The sequence below is a fragment of the Callospermophilus lateralis genome, chromosome 2 (assembly GCF_048772815.1).
Source record: "Callospermophilus lateralis isolate mCalLat2 chromosome 2, mCalLat2.hap1, whole genome shotgun sequence".
NCBI classification, from domain to species: domain Eukaryota; kingdom Metazoa; phylum Chordata; class Mammalia; order Rodentia; family Sciuridae; genus Callospermophilus; species Callospermophilus lateralis.
In genome coordinates this window covers 200,047,237-200,071,404 of record NC_135306.1, presented here as the reverse complement: position 1 = coordinate 200,071,404, position 24,168 = coordinate 200,047,237, and the positions used below count along the sequence as shown (strand labels likewise).

Sequence of the window (24,168 nt, the reverse complement as noted above, 5' to 3'; positions counted from 1 at the left end):
CCCGAATTGTGGTCTGGGAATTTCCTGGGGTCCTCAAGACACTTTTAGGGGGCCCATGAGCTCAAAGCTATTTTCATGTTAATACTAGAACTTATTTCCATTGTTCACAGGATTGCAATAGGGCACCCCATAGGCTCCAGAACCCACACATCAGAGTGAATGCAAAAGCCATGATGAGAATCCAGTTGTCTTCCATTGTGCCAGAGTAAAGCAATAGTTTTCAAATTTTGCTCTGCATTGGAAATCCTTTGTAAATCTTAAAAAAAAAAAAAAAAAAAAAGACTGATGCCTGATGCCTGGCTCTCACCACATTCAGATCCAATTGGCTTGTGTTTGCATTTGGTGAATGGGAATTTATGAAAGTTCCTCAGATGATTTGAATATTCAATTGAGTCTAGGAACCATTGCATTAAAGAGTTTACTGAAAACAGAAATCAATATCATCCTCCCTACTAATTATTTTAGTTTGAAAAATATACTTTAGGAAAAATTTTACTTGTACTAATATATTAATTTCCTTTATAATTTTTAAAGGTATGAAGTGATCCTGAGACCAAAAACCTTAGCAGAGATTGGTGTACAGATTAAGACCTCTACACTCTGCAGCCAGACTGCCCCTGAAAGCTTTGTGACTTTGAGAAAATTACATACTTTTTCTGTTCTTCAGCTTCCTTGTTTGGGTATAATATTAAAATTCTCTTCTTTTGTGAGACAAAATGAGCAACGGGTGAAGCATGCTAAGTTCTAGCATGAATCCTGGAGCACCACAGTGGCTCAATAAATATTTGTTTTCTTTGTTTTTATCGTTACCATTCTAGTTGGTCAGCTTACTACATGGATGATCTTTCAGCATCAATATATATTTTGTGGGCCAAACCGTTTTTGCCTCTAACTCATCTTCCCGCAAAATAGAGTAGGAATCACGGGACAGAACCTTAGAGAAACTGGCAGATTTTTCTGAACGAGAAAAGTTAGAGAACTTGGTCACCCTGACCGGGGGCTTTGGTTTGAACCTTTGCTTGTCTTGGGGCATCAGCACTCTGCTGTCCTGTAGGTGAAAGAATGCATGAAGGACAGCTGATGGCACCGAGGTGTGGAGAGGGGAGATGCCCTGGCCAAGAGGCAGGCAGTGTGTGAGTGCCAACGTGTCCTCACCCCCATCCTCCCTTTGAGTCACAGAGTTGGTAGCCTGAAGATTTTATGTTCCTTTGGGGCAGAGCTCATCTCTCAGGAATATTGTAACACATTTTATTCTCACAGTGCTAGAAACGACAGTCCTAAAAGTCGTGATCTTCTTCTGAGTGGAATCCACAAATTGAGATAGACAGAGAAATGAGTAATTCGATAACGTTGAGGATCATCAACATGGTGAATATTCCCTGAAACACAGAAGATAAACAAGAGTCATCAGATTAGCATATTATTTTTTTCTGATTAGAATGAGGCAGTGATGCCTATGTAATAACCCCCCCCCCCCACCATTTCTCATGCTCTGGAATCGAGTCAGCGGAGAATTCTGAGAGTATACAGTTATTTCATCATAGCATAACACAGGATAGCATAAATCATACATTTTCTAAATTATGCATAGGCAATACTCAATTTCATAAATATATCAAATACAAAAATATATCCAAAAAGTGATCTATTAAAGGAGAAAGAAAGAAGGTGGTAGAGATAGCAAAAGGAATAAAAACCAGAAAGCCTTAACCCAGTCGTGAATTAATACCCTGATAGGAATTAACTGAGTGGCAACTGAAGGTGGGTAGGGTGTGGCTGAAAGGGGTGGCTATTGGGGAGCATGGCTTAGGGGTATATATCTTGTAGCAAGTGGAGATCTCTCTCTGCTTCCTGATCATCATGTGAGCCACTTCCCTCTGCCACACTCTTCTGCTGTGATCCTCACCTTGAACCCTGAGGAATGGAGCCGGCTGTCTCTCTGAGACCTCTGAGACTGGGAGCCCCCAGATTAACTTTTCCTACTCTATAATTGTGCTAGTTGGGTCTTTTAGTCACAGCAAGTAAGTGCATGACTAAGAGGGACACACACTTTGTCATAGCCCAGAGGCTGGACACAGGGGGGGCTGTGCCAGCCAAGGTGTGTGGTCTTCTGGGAGCTGAATCTTACACTGAAGTTGCAAAGGTTAATACAATAACATTCTGTTCCTCAACCAGGTTTTTCTACTGCATTTTTAAATGACTATTTTAGAGCCACATGTTTTTAATGGCCAGATAATGTACAAAACCCATAATTATAGGTGGTTTACTTGCTGTGGAGGTGAATATCAGGGTTAAAAGGTATATGCATCTTTCATAAGAGTAAACGCTGTCTCCTCTCTTTCTAAAAGGGTATAAACGTCTTATATTTCTATTGCTGATACATAAGATCATCCTATTCACCATGTCTCTGCCAGTAATAAGCGTGATATCTCTTTAATTATTTCTAGGCTAATGAATGTAAATATTAGTCCATTGTTAATACATTTGTCATTTCCCTGATTACTAGTGAATTTGAGTTGTTTTTGTGTAAACTCCTTCCCTTTTTAGTAATGTTTTTTGACTTTTTTCTTGAGTTATATGCACTCTGTACATAAAAATATAAAACTATTATCTGCTTTAAAATATTCTCTAATATTTTTAGCATTAGAGTTTACAAATAAAGAAGTACATTCTATCTATCTATTTATCTATCTATCTATCTATCTATCTATCTATCTATCTATCTATTTGCTTTCTATATCAAGATACAACACATTGCCATCACTCCAGTAAGGTCTCTGTTTTCTCCCTGTCAATCCTCCACATCACCTAGAAGATCCTCTCCTCTGAATATCTGAGATCATTTATTAAATTTGCCTGTTCATTTTTGTATCTGAAATTGTGTGTTTAACATAATGGATTGAGGGGATAGGAAAAGGAAAGACAGTGGAATGAATCTGACAAAATTTTTCCATGAACATGTATGAATCCACCACCAGGTACAGCCACAAGAATGGGCTCCTAACTAGAATAAGACATATTTCATGCTTGTATAATTACATCAAAATGGATTCTACTGTCATGGTTCTAAAAAGAACCAATAAAAAACCATAAGGAATTGAAATTCATCCGTGTTGATCCATGTATCAGTAAGTCATTCTTTTTTCTTGCTGAGAGATATTCTATTATTTGAATAATCACCACTTATTGAGCTTGTTTGCTGTTGATGGACATTTTAATTTCTCCTGTTTTCACTTTGATGAACAGAGTTGCTGTGAATATTCTCATGCATGAGACATAAAATAGGTGTATTTTACCTTGTTAAAAACTGCTAAATAGTTTTCCAAGGTGAACAGCTCATTTTGCCCCCCACCAAAAATATGTAAGACTTCCAGCTGCTTTACATTCCTGCTGACACTTGGTATTGCCAATATTTTTAATTAAGATCATTCCAATGTATACACAGTAGTATCTCACTGTGATTTTAATTTGTGCTTCTCTGAGGACTAATGGTATTGAATACATTTTCACATGCTCACTAGCCATCTGTCTAGCTTCTTTCTGATGTGCTTATGAAAGTCTTTCTAATTTAAATTTTTGCCAGTTTATTACTAATTTTCAAGAGTCTATTCCACATCTGGGTCATTCGTTAGATATACATATTGGGGAAAATTACCTCCACTGTGTGCTTTGATTTCCACTCTCTTAATGATGACTTTGATGAAGAAGTTTTAGTTTGTTTGCTCCTTTTACTTAAAATAATTTTTAAAAAAGCATTCCTATTTATTTATTCTTGTTAGTCTTTTTCATACTCTGAGTACTTCCAGTCATGAATATGTTCTCCTAAATCTTCTCTCCCCGTCTAGAAGCTTTATAGTTTACTGTTTCACATTAAGGTCTATTACTGCTAAATTTTTGAATGTGAAATCAACTGTAATTCTGGTTTTGACTGAGTAGCCCGTGATGAATTCTCGCGTGTATCACTCAGTTTGGTTCCTCATCTTTTATTTCGGATGTCTACACAAGGTTAATAAAAGAGAACTTCCTATAATTGTCTTATTCTTAGCAATGTCCTTGTCATATTTTAGTGTCAAAGATTGTGACAGCACCATATAAGTACTTGTTCATGTTACCGTTACTCCTTTTCTAAATATTTGAAAGAACTAATCTGCTCCTGGATTGATTTTCTTTTTCTTTCTTTTTTTGGGTGAAAGTTTTAAATTATAGATTTGAATCTTTACTAAAGAATTATCAGATGTTCTCTTTTCTCCTTTGTTGTGACAGGTGGGTTTGACATAGTTTGGGTCGTTGGGCTTTTATAAGGCATTTGTGAATTTCGTCTGCAGTGTCAGATTATTTTTATAATATTGTTCATGGTGACCTCATGTGTTAATGGATGTTGTGTTTGTTGTGATGCACCTTTGTTAGTTCCTGATATTGTTTGAGTTTTCTCTTTTTTTCTCGATTAATTAGCAAGGTTTTATCAATTTTCTTAATCTCTTCAAAACATCAGTCTTTTTAGTTTTATTGATCTGTCTAGTGTGTTTCATATTTCATTAGTTTTTAATCTAATCTTTGTTATCTTTATCCTTTTTAATTTTCTATAAATTTGTTTTTCCCTGCGTGGTCTGATTTCAGTTTTGTGAAGAGTGGCTTCTTTCCTTTATCCTTGGATTCAGGGTGTATTGTTCTTTCACAAATGAAATCCTGGGGTATTTGCCAGTCTTCCCTACTCTTTCTTGGGGGACCCTGAATACATGCTTGTGTACCCCAGCCATGCCCAACTGCAGGAGTCTCTGCTTGGCCTTGCAGTCTCCTAGCTTCCTATCAGCCTGGCTTCTGATTAGGTACCCTGAAAATCTTAGGAATCAGCAAATACCTCAAGGAGAAAAGTGGTAGAGAATACTGGCTTTGTGTGGACAATTCTTGACATGATCCTTGCTCCTCAGATCCTAGTCACTGTGGTTTCCTTGTCTGCATTCCAACAGCCAGGTGTTTTTAATATCTTAATCAGTTTTAAAGTGACTGTGCCTATAATCCCAGTGATTCTTGCAAGGCTGAGATAAGAGGATCTAAAGTTTGAGGCCAGCCTCAGCCATTTAGCAAGACCCTAAGAAATTTAGCAAGACCCTGTCTCAAAAAAAAAAAAAAAATGAAAAAAAGGCTGGGGATGTGGTTTAGTGGTAAAGCATCCTAGGATTCCATCCCTAGTACCAAAACAAAACAAACAAACAAACAAAACCCCCCAAACAAACAAACAAAAACACCTCTCCTAAGAGAGGTGTCCTGATTATACTCTATCATAACCAGAAGTGGAAAAAAGAAATTACATATTTTTAGCATTTTCCAAAAAAAACATTGTTGATTGTTTTGATCTTTACTAGTATTTGCACGATTTCTTTTCTCTCTTTTTCGCTAATGTATGCTCTTGCTTTTGAGGGGTAGGGTGGAGGGGGAGTAATTTTCTGTCTTTTTTCTAATTCTCAATAGTTGGACCATAAATTTTTACACATTTCCTATTTTATAGTATCTAGCTTTTGAGATACTATGAATTGCCTCAATAGTGGTGCTTAACTCCTGCCCACAAGTTTTTGGTCCTTCACTTTACAGCATTGTCATATTTCCATTATGACTTTTTCCCTGGCTCCCACATCATTTGGAAGCATCTTAATACATAGTCACATAGGGGTTTTGAGGTTATTATGATTGCTCAAGGTTTATTGCATAGAACATATACTATTCGGCTTGAACTTTGGTGTTGATCTAGAATGTTTTTATTTATTTAATGTGTGCTTATTTTCCTTTTTTTGTATGTTCTACAAAAATGTGCATTATGTTGAGTATAGTATTCTAAGTATATTAGGTCTATGATTTTTTTTGTCTTGTTATTTGTTTGTTTGTTTTGGTACTGGGTGCTTCCTTACCACTGAGCTATATCCCCAGTCCCTACCTACCCCTTTTTAAAAAACACTAAGTTCTCACTAAGTTTCATAGGACCTCACTAAGTTGGCTGGCCTTGAACTTGCAATCCTCCTGCCTCAGCTTCCCCAGTTGCTGGGATTACAGGTGTGTGCCAATGTGCTCATGAGGTTTTTACTTTTGATGATATTGTAAACTTTAAAACATACTTAGCTTACCAAGTCGAAAGTTTATAAAACCTTTATTCTCTGCTCAGATAAAACTATTATGTTTACCTTTAGCAAATATAAATAGAAGAAATGCCATTTGCCCCTTACTCTACTTATATATTAGTATTTTCTGTTATTTTAAACATGTCCTTACGGTTTAATCTTAGTACTTGTAATTGTTACTACTTTCTGTAAGCAATATCCAGTTACATTTGTTCACATATTCATGGCATTTCTTGACCTTAGTTCCTTCTTGCATCTTGTGCTGGTTTTTATTTTTTCCTATTTGGAGTTCATTCTTTTGTGTGTGTGTGGTGTTGGTATTGAAGCCAGGCAAGCTCTCTTCCAACTGAGCGATATCCTCAGCCAGAGAGTTTATTCCTTATTATTCCTTTTATGCCTAAATAGGTCTTCAGGAGGTTGATTCAATTTTTTTCTATCTCTGAGATCCTTTATCTCTTTTTCTCAACTACATTCTTACAAGAATGGAAAAAAAATGGGTGAGTGGTTGAAGGTTGTTTTTCTCAGCACACTGATGTCATTCTGCTGTCTCCTGACCCCTGTTGTCACTTGTTAGAAGTCAGCTGACACAGGAGTCACTTGACAATCTAGCTGTGTCTTCTTTTTCCACTTTGTAATTTCCATTGTCTCTTAATTTTTTTTAGTTTTGCTTAAGATCACTGAGAACTGAACAGAAAGCATGAATTTAAAAACAACTATACTATGAACCAGCAAATTTACAAAATGCACCAAAGCATGATGTGTATAACCAGGTATCAGTTCCAGGTTTTATTTGATGTCTTTTTAGAGTAAAGATAAGGCAACAGTTTTTCCATGTTAATTCATGTTTTCCAAGAATAATACCATCGACTGGCCTTGTATACTCCCTAGTTTGTAAATTCTAACCAGTTTTTAACCAGGTCTAATGTTACTCTTCCTGAAAACTTCTTTATGAATAAATTCAGTTGATGAAACCCTGCAAGTACCCGCTCTACTTTCCCCTGTTGAGCCCAAGACCCTACGTTCTTGTCTTCTTCCGCATATTTAATAAACCCAGCTTTGAACTGCTGTAGATTTCCCTGGTGGTCTGTGAGTGGGTGCTTGATGGTTGTGGAGGCCTCAGGGGTGTAGCCAAGACCCCCCACCATCAGGGTCCTGCTCCTGGAGCTCATTTAGCACCTGTTCCACGGAAGCCCCTTGAGTTTCCCTGTGGGGACTTGCATGTCTATGCTGATGGGGCAAGTTCAGCACTTTCTGTCACTCAGGGTTTGTCCCCTCTGCCTCCTGCCCCCAGGAATCACATCCCCCGGAAGTTCTTCACCGTCTTCTCAGAGTTGTTCTTGTTTCGTTTTGACTCATGAAGGTCTGCTAAAGCATTGCCTCTACCCATCCTTTCTGTCTATGCCTTTGTGTATCAATTTTATGATCCTGTTTTCTTAGCCAGGCACAAGGACCAATAAGTAAAATGCCTCCCAAACCAATATTCTTTCTAGAAGAAATAGTGAGGCTATGCATTAAAACCTTACAGAAACTGTCCTCAGTCTTCTCTGTGTTTAAGAAATTGACTTTAGAAAAGACTCTTCTTTCCCACATTCCACCTCCGAGGAGCTGCTGATTTCTCCGTCAGCAGGCATGGGACAATTTTTCAAGGTCCTCACAATATTTAGTATCTTCCTATTTCCCTGTCAATCCTTGACTAAATCCATAGAAATTCTACATTATATCATATCTCAATGCATGATTCGACTCTACCCTGTTCTGTTAACACTGATTAACATAATAAGTTTGTCAGTGTTTTCCACTAATCGGTATGGACCATCTTCCTTTGCCTGTCATCTAATCTAATAAATCTTGGTGATGTTAGGCAAGAAACTGGCTATTTTGCATCAGAGGAACTACACTGAGCCTTCATGGATGAGATCCCACTCACAAAAACACCACCACCACCACCACCACCACGTCTCTTACAGACTTCAGGCTTCGGTCCTCTAGAAAGTCTAGAAGCAGATATTTCAGAAGGTGGGACAGTGGGTAGATGGCTCTGGCTCCTCAGAATTAGCAGCTACAATGCTTCCATTCAAAACTATTGGAACAAAAGTGCCTCCTCTGAAAAGGTCAGTTGCCATCAGTTGTGATATGTTTAGTCTCTTGGCTATTTTCTCCCTTTTCTGCTAGTTCAACTTTCTAGATCATGGGTTGGCAACTCTACGAACATGGGACCTTCATGACTGTCTTTCTGAACAGTCAATATTGTCATAGTCTTTCATTCACTTATTTTGACAATAAGGGACACACTATTAGAAACTGACTCAAGATGAAATAGAAAATTAGAATTCATATTTACGTCAAGGAATTAAAAACTTTTCACAAAGATAAGTCCAGGCCTATCTTGAATTTTATGAGATGTTTCTAGGCAATCTGATACCATTTCTTTACAAAGCCTCCCAAAAAAAACATGAGAAAGGAATACTTTACAACTAGTCTATAAATCCAGTATTAACCACAAGCAAAACCACAAAGACACTATGTTATGTTAGAGTCTGTAAACAAGTCTGGATGGCGCCTGGCAAAATGCCAGAGGGAGTGGTTTGTGAAGTAACTCCAGCAAGCCATTAAGTGTGGAGATTTCTTACTGGTTGACTGCTATATCTAGTTTATGCTAATTAAGATAAGCTGTGTGGAATGTATAAATACCTCTGTTGTCTTACAATAAACGGCTCCCATTCCTGCTGTATCAACGTACACACGTTGTTCGTCCCCCCCCCCCCTGGGTTATTTTGCCTAGCCAGCCGGGCTGTGGCAACACCACAAAAAAAAAGAACTATGTGTCAATATTCCTTGTGAATATAGGTGCAAAAATCTTTAACAAAGTGTCAGCAAACTGAATCTCACAATATAACAACAAAGGATTGTACACTGAAACAGGATGGGGTTTATCTTAGGGATGCAAGGTTTATTTAAGACAGGGGGGAAAAGCAACCTACTAAAAGATGAAGAAAAAGCATTTGAGTAAATTAAAAAATTATGGTAAAAATATGCAACAAACTGGAAATAGAAGAGAACTTCCTCAACTCGGTAAAGTCCACCTACAGAAACCCTCAGCTGATATCAAACTTGGTGGTGAGAGACTGTATGCTTCCCCCTAAATTCAGTAATACGACAAATATGCCTGCTTTTACAGCTCTGATTCTGGATTGTGCTAGGTGTTCTAACCAGGGAATAAAGACAGAAAAAGCAGGCAAAACCATCCAGCTTGGAAAGCAACAGGTCCAGCTATTTCTAGATTACATGATCTTGTGTATAGAAAATTTGAAGGAATCTTCTAAAAAGAACTCTTAGGACTTATAAAGGAGAGCAAGATTTCAGGATGCAGTATCAACACAAAAAAAATTAACTATACTTCTACACCTTAGCAATGAATATTCAGAAGACAAAATGAAGAAAACAACTCCAGCTATAATAACATCAAAATGAATAAAATACTTGGGAATGAATTTATTAAAAAAACTGCAAGGCTTGTATACTGAAAATATAAAACATTGGTGAAGCATATTTAAAAACTAAATGAAATAAGGAGATATCCCAGATTCATGGTTTATGAAGTACAGACATAATATATCATATATCATAATGATATAATATCATATATCATAATGATATAACTTGTCATGCTAAGATGCTAATAACCCTCAAAATTGTCTAAAAATTCAACACAACCTCTTAAAAAATGTCATCTGAAATTTTCTTTTGACAGAAATTGACAGGATGAGCCTAAAACTCATATAAAAATTTAGGGACCCACAATAGTCAAAAATAATCCTGAGAAGGAAGAATGAAGTTGTAGAACTTGTATTCCCTGTTTTCAGAACTTATTGCAAAGCTATGGAGATAGAGGCCCTGTGGTTCTGACACAGGGTAGGCTATAGTGATAGAATGGAATTTAGAGCCCAGAAATCAGCCCTTACAGTCATGCTCCATTGATATTCATCGATGTGGCTTGGAATAAAATAGGTTAAACAAGTCTTTTTAGCAAATGGTGCTTAGATGACATACAAAAGAATGAAACTAATCCCATTCCTCACAACACACACACACACACACACACACACACACACACTCACACACACACACTCAAAGGACAAATGGAAGACCTAAACCAATAAAAACCTTAGAAGAGGGTATAAGAGTACATCTTCTTAACCTTTGGTCAGGCAATGATTTCTTAGATACAACAAAAAAAGCACAAGCAAGAAAAAAACAGAAAAGTTGGTTCCATGAAGATTAGTAACTTGTTGAAAAGACTGAACCTTAATGTATGCAAGTTTAAAAATGACATATTTTAGGTGATTGGGTGATTCTAGAATGTAGATTGGTGACTCTAGAATGTAGACTGTAGCAAAGTCATTTAATTGTATGACAAGCAGATGAAATAAGCTCACTGAAGGGGTGAGGAGTAAAAGGTGTTTAGCAGAGTTTTGTGGGAAGCTGAAGAAGTCCATTAGCATGAATGTAAAGGTGCTGCTCATCAACACTGCGTCCAGCATGGAGATTCCGGTCAACAATTCTGACACCACTCTGCATGTACAGAACATAATTGAAAAAATAAGTGCACGGCTGGAGGATGGTGGGAGACAGGTTTCCCACTAGTGGGAGGTAGTTTCCAAATAACCAGTAGGGGAGGCTAAGATGATCCACATGGTAATGCATCATTATGAACTCATGTCCAGCTCAATATAGATAGTTCTGAGCACATTAAGAAATATTTATAGATATGTGAATAAGTTGGGTTTTTGCAGAGGTATTTCTTATCTGTCAGCTGAGAGAGTCTACGAAACAATAGTATTTCAGTAAAACAAGCACATCTAGTACCTGATCTTGGCTTCTAGTACCATTTATTGACAGAAGGAATGTGGGCTCCTCTGGATGAATGAGTGCTTCTAAGGCCTTGTGCAGGGAATATACAAGAAGAACCTAGAGAATCTTGTAGTGCCTGAAACTATGGAAATGTTAGAACAAATAAATCCTTTCACAAAATAGGGGAATGTACAAGGATCACAGGATCCAAAGAGTTCTCAGTGGCTGAAATCTTCTTAATTTGCACAATATTAAATTATAACTCAAAGTATTAAATAAACACTCATACAAGTCCATAATGATATAAATACACAATTGAGTGAATACATAAATAAACGGGAGAGAAATAGGCAAATCAGTCATTTAGAAAGATTTCAAACAATAAATGTAGACCCTCTGCTCTCAAGGACGTGGTACTTAACCCCCTACTCTTATTGGTGTTTGGACATAGTGATTTCACAGTATAGAAAGAGGGAAAGTAACTTGGTATACAAATATACAAATATTTTAGGAAAACTCATTAAGATCTACATATTTCAGTTTTAATAGATGGTAAGATGTTGAGTGCTTCAACATTAGGTGAAGGTGAGCTTTTTAAACTTAAGCATCCAGGTCATTCCCTTGGTATAGAAGTCTGTGAAGCATTACATGGGTCTGAATTAGCAAATGCCAGAATAGTTTTGGCTTAGTTTGTTTGGCATGTAAAGATGAAACAACACTCTGGAGACTCCAGCTCCCTTATTTTTCCTTCTAGTTACTATCTTCTCCAAGATAAAAAAAAAAAAATCACCTATCTTTTGGAAACAACTGGTCTTCTTTACTTGTTGCTTTGAAATTTTCTCTGCCCTTGTTGTTTACATTTTCATTTATGTGTCCAGGTGTCCAGAATTCACTAGGCTTCTGGGACTTGTGGGTTAATCATTTTATTGGTTCCAAAAATATTCCGTCATTATTTCCTCTTTCTCTCCTCTGTCTGTAATTCTTGCCTTGCCCCCTTGATGCCCTACTGGAAGTTAAAATCCCAGCTGGAGTGGGTGCGGGAAGAGGCTGACAGGGCATTTGATCTATGGCTATATGTTCCTTACGTACATTATGCAGTAAGATTTCTCTGTCATTATGGGACAGGGTACTTTGTTATGTCCTTTTATCCTTGATTGAAGAAGAGTACAGAATTCCATCAAGGGCTTAGTTCAACGTGGAGAAGGTCTCTTCCAGGTATTTCTACCTCATGTGGACTTTGGGCCTTGACTTCTTTCTCTTTCCCTCTGCTTGTGCTGGGAATCAGATTCCAGATGGGCAGTGTTGACAAACCAGCTGGAAGACATGGCAGCTTTGGTGCTATTTAACATTCCATGGCTACAGAACTCACCCTGCAGTTCCAGCTGACTTTTGGTTTTTTAATACCTTTAAGATGGTTTTTGTTAGATTGCTTTTTGATTTTAGCATTTTTGTTTTAAAGAAGAGTTGATGCTAACAGCCCAATCCACCATTACTTGAACCAGTCTCCCTATTTTCTGTTCTCCGCCCTGATGTCTGTGGTTGAAGTGCATCCACCAGCTCAGTATTCCTAGACTCTTCTATGTGAAACATCTAACTTCTCTTAGGACCTCCTTTGGGTAGCTTTTAGTGTCTTCAGCAGTTTTTTGGGGGGTACCATGAGTTGATTCCAGTGCCCCGTATATGCTAAACGCTTCACTCCATCATGGACCTACATCTCTGTCCCTCTTCACCATTTTTGATGTGTTGACTACCTTTTTCTCTTCAGGTGGATTCACACCTTTTACATTCCTTTACACTAACTTTAGTAGTATTTTGGGAAGAGCAGAAATAAGTGCCCATTTTCAATCTACCATGCTCTATCAGAAGCCTAACCTAAGTTACTAAAGCCAAGTCAAAAACCAGAAGAACATTTGGCTTAAAATTCTAATGTACTTCTAGGACTATGAACCAAAACCAAACTGCAGTGCCTATATTTTTCTTTTAGTATATCACTTTTAGTACATTGCTCACTTGTCTAGATGTTTTACCTCTTTTCCACCTGTGTGGATTCCTAAAGGTGGGTGTTGTAATGTATTCATTGTTCTGTTCCATAATGCGTCATAGAATGTCTTATCAAATATTATGGATTTCCTGAATGTTTATGAGTAAAAGACAAGACCTGTGTATCCACAGTATTATCTGGATAGTGCTAATTAGGTGCTAAGAAATCTTTTTTTACTCTAAAATTGCAGCATACTTACAACCAAGAGGGCAGTAATTTCACCGCACCCAATGCCTTCTGGAGAATAGCCACAAATGTAGTTTCGATCTAGAAGGAAACCAAATGTGAGGAGAACGATTCCAGCTGCTGCTGCCACGGCACTAAGAAAATTCATTACCCGGCTCACTTTGGCCTGAAATAGAATCAGAGCATAACACAATGACTTAGGCCCAGCCTGTGCTATTGTCAAAGCAATGAGAGGGTGGCTGGAGAGCAGGATTCTAGTCAATGTCACAGTGTCACAAGCTAGCTTCATTTCTTTGGGATTCAGCCCTCATCCACAGAATAAGAGGATCCAGTGAATTTTTAATACATTCCTCCTCCTCACATTCTGCACCCACGATGATTTCCATTTGAATGGGGAGGGGTGCATTCAAATGGGAGCCCTGGGACACAGGGCTTTGTGGGGTAGCTGTGTTCCACTGCATTTAGACCTCAGGGTCCATTTGCATTTTCACTTCAAGACTCTTGTGTCAAACTGAACATTGCATTTCTCTGCAATTTTTATTTCAAGCCACAAACTTATAGGAGATATTCTTTTTATATATTTACATTTACTCCTATTAATAAGTCAATGAATGATTCAGAAAAATCATTTATTGGCTTATAATTAATATCTAATATCTCTGAATCTTTGGGTAGACCTATTCTAGATATAATGAATCTATAAGTTATAATTTTACATTCTTTAGCAACACTTTTGATTTCTAGATTTTACTTCTGACTTAATTAGGTTTTCTACAGTATGTCTTTCCTGTGGTCAAATAAGTGTCTGTCAGAGTGTCTGGTATGCAGTAGGCACTAAATATCCAGAAAGACTGAGTGATGGACTAGCAGGAATATGGAGATGCATTCTACCATTAAGCGACTGAGGAAATTGAACCAGTTGCCTAACATATCTGTGCCTCAGCGTCTTCACATTTAGAATAAGAATTCGGCTTGGTGACCCAGAAAACACTATTCTGGCACTCTGAGCTTACGATTCCATGAAAGCAGGAAGCAAATGCCATTTTGTGGTATGAGTACTTGACCGTTTGTGGAATTATGGTCACCTAGGGATTTTCAAAATTCACTTTCAAGGGTAGGATGAATAATTTCAAAGCTGTAAGTTTTTAATCAAGGGGAAACATCACTCACCATGGATTCGGTGGTTTTCCTTTTTAACGCAATGAGAAAGGCTCCAGACATAATGAACTGTGAAAGAGAATAAATATCCTAATGAGGGCCATGGTTAGCTGATGGGTGTCCACACATTCCCTTTGCATCCTCCTCCTGAGTTCACATGGTCTTCCCAGGCCCGAGAAGGGGAAGCTGTCTGGATGACTGTCCACACAGGACAAAGGACAAAAACACTGCACTGGACATTGGCTCCAGGCTTTGCTACTTATTTGAGCATGAGATTTTCTTTTAACCTTAGGGGACCTTAAGCTTTCTCACTCATCTTCCTTTTACGGCTATTGTGTGGACGCAGCTTTGCTGTCATGACACACTAGGTGTCACATCAACTTATCACCAATAAGATCCGATTCCATCTTTCTTACAACCTAATCTGGGGTTGGTAGCTAATATGCTCTTAATTCTGAACAAAAACATATCCCAAGAATTTTCATGAAGGTGAGCCAAATATGGTAGCATTATTGTCCAGTGGAAACTTCCAATCCCATTACTGCCCACCCAAGTTTAAGTTTCTAGCCTCCTTGCTGGTATTTCTCCAACGGCCTCCCTGCACTCTCACCCTCTGTGCTAAACTCTTGCTCCCCACACCTCCAGCCTTTTGCATTTATTTCCCCCTTGGCATGCAACAAGACACTCCTATCCCTTGCTCCCAAGGCCCTGGATATATCTTCAACATCCTTTACAACTCAGACAGGAAGTGGCTCTGGACAATGTCCCTTACACTTTTAGATGCTTTTCCTATGACCCCTGTCATCGCTCATCACTCCATGGTAATTTGTCTGACTCTCCACTCAACTGGGACCTTGAGATTGGGGACTGCCTGTATAAGCAACCCCTAAACTCCACTCATTCTCTGGTGCTAAATTAGATGCTAAAGTAACGTTTATTGAACGTTTATTTATTAAATAGATCCTCCACGCTCCCCTCTCTGCCTCTCCATTTCTCTAAGGAGGAAGTTGTTCCTTTGCCTCTGTTTACCTGAGTACTTCCTACACCTGTGTGAGATCATTTATTCATACTACCTTCATGTGATCCATGGACAAGTTTTCTCCCTGGCCTGGACTGGGAGTCCTTTGAAGGACTCTCATTGTACTAACCTTTGGATCTAGATTATATTAGCAACAAATTTTGATAAATTAATGAAAAGAAAACAACTACAAGACCCAAATTTTCCCAGAGGAATTTCAAGACTTCAAGCCGGGAAATCAGTAATTTTGGTAATTTAATGGGGAAGTAATTTCACTGAGGATAATTTTTTTTCTTGGTCATTCTTTTCAAAGCCCATCACACTCCTGAATGTAGTTTATTTCATAACCAGGAATTCCCTGCCATCCTGGGTGGCATGGCTTCAAATTGAACTTGACTGATTATACTCACCAAAGCAGAGCCCCAAAATGGGTATCCTGAAAGAAGTATAAAAGGAAACCTTGGGTAAGGAGGTACCAAGGTGAAAAGAAAAATAATTCCAAAAGAAAAGTTTATAATTCCAATCAGGATCTGAGTAGCCTGTAAATGAGGGAAAAATCATAGTGAGAAAAAAACCAAAGTGATGGGATTCCCTTCTACTTACATCTTCTTTTGATTAAAAAGATTTGGCAATTTACCTTCTCTTATGAAAAATAAAATAATAGTCAAAGTCCCTTTATGATGCTCACAGGTATGTGCTGAATTCCTCTGTGATATTTGGCGATTGGGAAAATGATCTAAGTCAATGTTCCTGAAAATGTGACCTATGGATGACAACCTCGGCATCTCTTGTGAGCCAGAAATGCAAAGTGTCAGTCTTATCCTGTACTTATCAGAATCCCCAGGAGGAAACCAAGAAACCTGTGTCTTCATAAGCTGTCCATCTCCTTATCACATATGAGTGAATGTTGGAGGAGCACTCAATTTTAAACTGCAGCACCAGCCTGCCTCAGGGAGAAGTGGACTGTCAGAAAACCCCTGCCTATGACCCATGCTCAGCCTGCTCAAGTACTGTCCCCCTCCCAGGCCTACAGCTTTCTTGGACTCTGTATTTTGTTCTGTTTTCCCTCCTGTGCCTCACTTGTGATGCAATGCAACACCAAGCAGCAGCTTGACAAGTGATAGGGAAGACCGCGAAAGTGACATAAAGAACAGAAACTATGGCATAAAGAACAGGAGTCTGTGTCCTCTGCCCTCTTTTACTTTCAGTCCACCTTCTCAGTCTGAGTGATCTCACTTGCTGCCTTAGCAACTATCACTTTTAGTAGAGCCCTAAGTGAGAACATTTTTATGAAGCCTAGACCTACACTTTTTAAAATCAGAGCTTTATAGCCATACGCAGTAGTTGGGTTCATCCTGACAAACTTGTCCATGAATGGACTTAGACTTCAGTTCATGATGTCTCCATTTCCCTCCCCCTTTTCTCTCCCCTTCCATGTTCCTTTTCCTCTACTAGACTTCTTTTTCACTCATCTATTAATTTATATTTGGTTCTTTTTACTTATGCATAAAGGTGAAATTCCCTGTGGTATACTTATATGTGCACATATTATGATTTTTAAAGAATTCATTCTTCATTGCCTCCCCTTTCCCATCCCTCCACTCTGCTTCTCCATCTCCTTCTACATTACTGATCTGCCCTCTATCTTTATGTCATCTCCCTTCCCCTTTCCTTTATTTTACTCTAGCTTCTGCATATCAGAGAAAACATGCAACCTTTGAATTTCTGAGTTTGGCTAATTTTCCTTTAGCATGATATTCTCCACTTTCTTCCATTTACTGGTAAGTGCCATAATTTCATTCTTTGTTATGGCTGACTAGAACTCCACTGTATATGTATACCACAATTTCTAAATTCATTCATTTATTGACAAGTACCTGGGTTGATTCCATAATTTAGCTATTGTGATTGTGCTGTTATAAACATTGAGGTGGCTGTGTCACCACTGTATGCCAACTTCAAATCTTTTGGAAAGATATGAAGGAGTAGGGTAGCTGAGTCACCATGGTAGTTCCATCCCTAGTTTTTGAGAAATCTTCATCCTTCTTTCCAGAGTGGTCGCAGTAATCTGCAGTCCTAAAAGCAATGTACAAGTGTACCATTTCCCCCACAATACTGCCTGCACTTATTATTGTTTTTATTCTTGATCCTGACATTCTGACTGGAGAAAGATGAAATTTTATTGCAGTTTTGATTTGCATTTCCCTGGTTGATAGAGATGTTGAATTTTCTTTTTTTTTTTTTAATTTATTAGCCATTTGTGTTTCTTCTTTTGAGAAGTTTCTCAAAAAAGTTTAGTTCTTTTGCCCAGTTATTGATTGGGTTATTTGGTTTGTTTTTTTGTTAAGTTTTTTTGAGTTCTTTATATATTCTGCCCATATTAATCCTCTATTAGAGGAGTAGCTGGCCAAGATTTTCTCCCATTCTGTAGGCTCTCTCTTCACACTCTTAATCATTTTCTTTGCTCTGCAGAAGCTTTGGTAAGTTTAAAAAAATACTGGGTAAAGAGAACCCCAGCCCTTTTATTCCATTTTTGGGAGTGAGCTCTTTTAGGAGGACACATTCTGACTTCTTAAGATCGTAAGTATTATAGAGGCAAATACTGCTCTTATTATTGGAATCTAGAAAGTTCATTCACCTCAATAGCCACCACTCATTCATCTCAATTATTAGGATTTTCTAACTGGCTTTCCTGCACCTATCTTGTTTATCCACATGTTGAGTCAGTGCTAAAGTAAAATTCCAAAACAACTCCAAATTATATTACTCTCCAGAATTGTTTGAATAGTAATTCCTGAATCCTGTGGGCATTAGATTCTCTCAGAGAAATGTTTTTAAAGATAACAGATTTCTAGTATTCTTCCTCCTCAAAAATGTGGGTCAGTGATTCCACATTGAGGCATAGGAACTTGTTATATACTTTATGAAATAAGCACTTTAAGTAGTTTCAGTAATTTTATAGGTTGGAAACTAATTGTCTATATTATCAAATCTCATAAAGAGGGAACATATAATTATTGAATATTGGGTCTTCAAAGTACCTTCATGGTTGCTTTTGAATTTTTTTAAATTATTTTTTAAGTATTATTTCATGTCTAGCACAGTGGCTCATGCCTGTTATCCCAGCAGGTTGTGAGGCTGAGGCAGGAAGATGGTGAGTTCAAAGCCAGTCTCGTCAACTTAGCAAGGCCCTAAGCAATTGGGCAATTGTCTCCAAATAAAATATGAAATAAAGAGCTGGGGATGTGGCTCAGTGGTAAGTGCCCCTGAGGTCAATCCCCGGTACCAAAACACACAAATATGTTATCTCCTGATTTTTATTGTGGCAAAATATACATGACATTTACCATATTTAGCATTTCATTTAAATCAATAGACTATTTTTTAGAAAAGTTTTAGGTTCCAGTAAAATTGATTAGAAACTTAAGAGGTTTCCTACATCTCTTCCCCTTCCTCTTCCTGCCTCTTCCCCTTCATCCTGGCATTTCCCACCACCACCATCTCACATGATGGAGGGACATCTGATACAGCTGATGAACCAACATGGACACCTCATCAACTATAGTCCATAGAGATCACGTTAGACTTCATTTTGTGTTGCACATTCTGTGAGTTCTGGCAAAAGTCTACCATTGTAGTGCTACAATTTTATACACAATCATTTTCTTGACCTTAAAATCCTCTGAGCTACCCTATTCATCCCTTTCTGTCTCCCCTAGAACCTCTGGGTGGCACTGACTGATCTTTTCATTATCTCATAGTTTTGTCTTTTCCAGAATGCCTTATAGTTGGAATCATACAATAGGTAGCCTTTATAAACTGTCCTCCTTCACTGAACCCTAGTTTTTATAGTTTCCCTGAGTCGCTTCTTGTCTGGACAGCTCATTTCTTTTACCAATGAATACTCTTGCATGGTGTGGATATCCTGTGGGTTTTATTTGTCCATGGTGGTTGCTTCCTATTTTTTAATCTTCTTGAGTCTTTGAAGCCTTGATTGACCTCTCCCAGCACTCTTTTGCCATTCCTAACCTGCTACCATATGCATTTGTTTAGGATGTGCTTCCCATTTAGACTTTCCTGCCTCCTTCCTCTCTTTTTATTTCCACTTGTTGAAATTCCATCACTTCTTTAGAGTTCATGTTAAATGCCAAAATTGCCATAAAATTGTCTTGTCCTTTTAGTTGGAAGTAACTGTTCTCTATCTGACCCGCCATCACTACCACCATTTATAGCTCCTATTAGATGCTCCGTTGAAAAGTACTTTGAATTGTTTAGCACAATTTTGGACTTCATTATAATTGAATAGATGCTAAAGCAGTTTACATTGATGGTTCTCTTCTTCATGTTACTTGACCATCTTTTTCTACTTTTCTATTATATTTTTTCTGAAAAATTAATTTCTATTTTTTTATTCTTGGAGGATGAGGCCTGAGAGGACAAATGTTTTCAGATATGGACAAATTATAATCTCAAACATAACCGAATCCCTACATTGTCCTAAAGAGGGATTGGTTAAAAAAAAAGAAAATTAATATTTATGGCATGGGTTAGCTGGATGAATGGAGAGATGAGTATTAATAGTATTAAGAGGATATTCTGCAACAGCTGTATGCAAATTTACATGTAATTTTCATGCCAGGCTTTGAATTCTGATTTTTGATCGGAAAAAATATAAAACTGGGAAAATTGCAATAATCCAAGACATAGACTCTGTCCTGTTGACTTTTTGTTGATTTTTTTTCCCATTTCTTCTCTCAGAAATCAACTAGAAAAATTTAATAGTTGGTCAGTATGGAGAATGTGAATTTCAAGAGCCTAGGGACCTTGACTTATTCATCTTGTATTCTCCTCTTTGCAGAATCTCATGCGTATTGGTATAGAAATATAATTCATACTCTCTGAATTGAGTGGACATAAAATTTGGAATTGACTCCTACCTTAAAACATGTGCCACCAGATATTTCTTTCTATTCTTTCCCTCTGCCCCTTTAGTAGAATACACACAGAGAGGCAAGTCTTACCCCTAAGATCTTCAGTTTTGAAGTAAGTAATTTCTGCAAGAGGTTTTGAGATGCGTAGGTGGTGGCTGAGAGGACATTTTCATGATATTCTGGTTGGTTGATCTCTGGAGGAAATACCAGAAACACAGGACTGTGTGTATCCCTTGAGTTCATGATGGTACTGTTGGTGTTTTCAAATGAAAAAAAAAATTTTTTTAGTTGGTCTTTCAGTCTAGACCATGTTCTTTTCCTGTTCCAGGCCTGTCTGGAGCGCTGGCATTGTTTACTTGGGCTTGGAATTATAGAATCATAGAGTCACAGAGTCATAGAATCTCAGGACTGGGCAAGATCCCAAGAAAGTTAGAAAGTAAGCTGCCCAGGACTGTGGATCTGAGGAACTCACTAGTCGTCTTGGTTTGATCAGAAACACATTGTCACCATGGAAAAGTCATATTCCCCTATGCTGATTTTAGCTTCCTCATGTTTCTCTAGACCAGATCAGACCAGATGACCTATAAAGACATCTTAGTTCCCAACTAAACGGCGACTATAAAAAATTTCTCGTTTTCTGCAGGTGGAGGACCAAGTCTCTTAGGCTAAAGATCTAATTAGCCAATTTAGGAAGCACACATAGCATCCTTGTAGCCTATCACTGTTTTTCTTTTCTTTTATTCACCTGATTTTTAGTAGCTTTCCCTGTGTAAGTCTACCCCAAACCTAGTGGCTTCCAACAACTACTATTGTTACTTCATTGACACTTCTGTGAGCCATAGTTGGTTCTTCTGGTCCTGTTCAAACTCGGCTCATCTCTACCAACTCCTCTCCCACACTTGAGTGGCCAACTGATGGAGTGTCCAGAGTTGGATGAATTAGGATGTCCTCGGTCATGTGTCGGACAGTCAGCAGACTCCTGGTTCTCTTCCAATTCACAGATGCTTTTCATCTGAGTCATATGCTAGTGTTCCCTTGGCCTACACAACTGTGTAGACCGTCCAGGTTCAAATGTAAGGACATAGACCCCATGTCTGTGTGGAAGGAGCTGCACTGTCAAATTGCAGGGATATGGATAAAATAAAAGAATTTGTGTCTTTTTTTTTTTTTTTTTTTTTTACATTTTGTCTTGTCACCTTTGGTATTTCCCATAGAGATCAGATCTTTATTTGAATTTCCTATTGTCACCAATGTGATCAACTTCTAGGCACTTACTAGTGAGAACATTTGTAAACACTGCTCATTCCCTTAAAATTTCTTTTCTTTGAATTTACCCTTCACTCATTCAATTTTCCATGGACATGGAATCCTCATGGTGACCATTTTTCATAAAACTACCTGATGCTAGTTTAGTATTCTCTGAGTTTAGCAAACTCTCCTCCAAAACACTTCAAAAGGTATTATTTTACCCTTACTACCCATGGCTTAGCTGTACTCTGTGTTATCAGACAGGCTATATGAGCAATGACCAAACAGACTCCATTTTACCTTGAGACTCCATATCATGTCAGGAATACTTCTCCCATGGGAAAACCCCATCTTTGTACCCACTAATAGTTACCTACCATAGCATACTTGGCAACACAAAATGGCAATTTTTATACAATGTAAAATTGTTCTCTCTTTGGTTCCCATTTTTCTTGGACAATGTACCCTGTCAGAGATTGGTTGTCTACACATTAGTAACCATTCTCTAATTTGTCCTCAACTAGGGTCATCTTGACCTACTTCCCTTCTGCATGTTTGCTGCTATGCCAACCCGGAAAGTCCCGTGGGAGATACCAATGTATCCATTGCATTGTTTTGCTAACTGCACGATTCTGCTTCTGTACTCCTGCTTTCTTGCAGGTATGCCAACCCTGATGTGGTTTTTGCATTTAAATACCCTAAAATGTTGATGCTCCAGACTGTTTTCTGCAGAGACAATTTGGTCCTGTAGGAAACAGTCCTGGCCGGTCGAAATAAATACTCTTTAATTTGGACAAAAGTGGGACTTGGTGTGTTTTCTGAGACACTTGCCCCACAACACTTTAGACGTTTTCTGGTTTATTTTCCCCCCTCCCTAAGCATGATGACTAGAATAACATTCTCATAGTATTTGACAAATGAAGAAAGATAGCTTATTTATTATGTTTTAATTCATACAGGCCAATTCTGGTGATGCAGTAAGACTCAAATTTGGGAGTTAAAAAAAAAGTCTAGACACAATTCCAAGTCCTTTTATTTTCTAGTTATAGTATTTAGGCTAAATTATCTATGAACTTGCATATTGATAATAACTTATGTATATATTACCTGTTAAATTTCTTATATGGGATAATAATTGTCTCGTAAGGTTATTCTGAGTGAATGATAAAGTACTTGGACTATAGTAGATGCTAAATAAATTCTACTAAAATAAAAAATAAAACAATAAGTATTATTTCTATTATTACCATTCTAATCCCAGTGGCCAAATTCTTCATTCCAAAGTTCATTTTGGTTGGTTTCTTTTATCAGCAACAGGTATTTCCAGGAGCTTAACTATAAGAACATTGAAAATATCGCTATGCCAGCCTAGAAGCTATTTTACCCCATTTTTCTATTTGGGATTGACTGTGAAACTCTATAGGCTTCTGCTAATGAAACCTTAGATGTTTACAAATGGATGACATGACATGAATTTGTTTACTATTTATCTTTATTCCTAAATCCTTAGATTCCTTCTTATTTTCCAACTTTCCAAAACCCACTCTTTATATGGGTATTACTCTACTCTGAAGATGGTTTATGGAAAAGTGTATAATATCTTTGTATTTCTTTAAAAAATTTTCCAAATCAAGGTTTTATTTCAAACTTCTTACTACTAGCTATTCTAGGGAAGTTATGATGTCCCAAATGATCAGACCACAGTCTCTGATTCACAGTCAACCGAATTAGTCTTTCTAGTAGTTCCAAGAAAGGCTCTTTAATTTCCTTCTCTCCTATCTTACTGCAGCTGGCGTTCATTTTTTTTTTTTTTTTAAGTTTCTCATCTTTCTCTGTTTTTTCCCCTTTAAAAAGATCCATCTCCATAGTGAAGAGTTCTGGAGGACCAACTGCCACTTGCTTAGGAGTCCCCAAATCCTCTAGGTTTTTTTTTTTTTAAATTTAAATTACAAATAAATCTAGATCTTCTCCTCTGAATGATAATGATACAACCTGGCAAATCTCTGGATATTTCCAGATATTTATTGGAAAGGGCAGGTAGATCTGAGAGGAGGAAAGAGAAAAAAATGGATAATTGATGGCTTTCTTCACAGAAATGAGATTACGTTGGGCTGTGAATACAGGTGTGTGAAAGGGACCTAGAGCAACACTCAGCACATTACAGGTGGTTGTATTTACCTCCGCCCTTCCCTTACCCCTACCTTCCTGTCTCTAGGTGTGTGTTGTTCCCCCCCCTCCACACATCCTGTCTTAATTGTCACCTTCCATCTGGTTGAACACTGAGTCGACCTAGGGACTACATCCTTGACACAAATTCAGGGAAGGAGAATAAATGGGAGAACTGGAAACACCAAAACAGGAAGGATGGGGGTGAGTTTTATTCCTGACTCTTCTGATTCTTGCACACCTCTAGATCCTGAAAACTTCTAGTTGACTTTCTGACTCTCTCTAGGATACAAAGGAGGAGGCTAAAAAATGTTGGCTCTGCAGGAAGGAGTCTATTAAGTGTTAAGTTCTAAAATGAATTGGCGATTATAAATTGAAACACTAAATATGACGACAAAAGTTGACATGCGATTTATTCCTTCACTCCCAGAAAATTCCGATATAGTATTAACATGTCAT

The 24,168-nt window shown here is 37.9% G+C and overlaps 1 protein-coding gene across 1 annotated transcript; it reads right to left on the bottom strand.

Moving 5' to 3' along the window:
* Positions 1–1,277: 1,277 nt before the first annotated feature.
* Ms4a5 (membrane spanning 4-domains A5) lies at positions 1,278–20,538 on the bottom strand. Its single transcript, XM_077108609.1, has 5 exons — positions 20,386–20,538; positions 15,775–15,903; positions 14,359–14,415; positions 13,202–13,354; positions 1,278–1,379 (listed from the first exon to the last, which is right to left on the bottom strand). The coding sequence occupies exons 1-5, from the start codon at positions 20,536–20,538 to the stop codon at positions 1,278–1,280; spliced, it is 594 nt and encodes a 197-aa protein (XP_076964724.1).
* Positions 20,539–24,168: the final 3,630 nt, after the last annotated feature.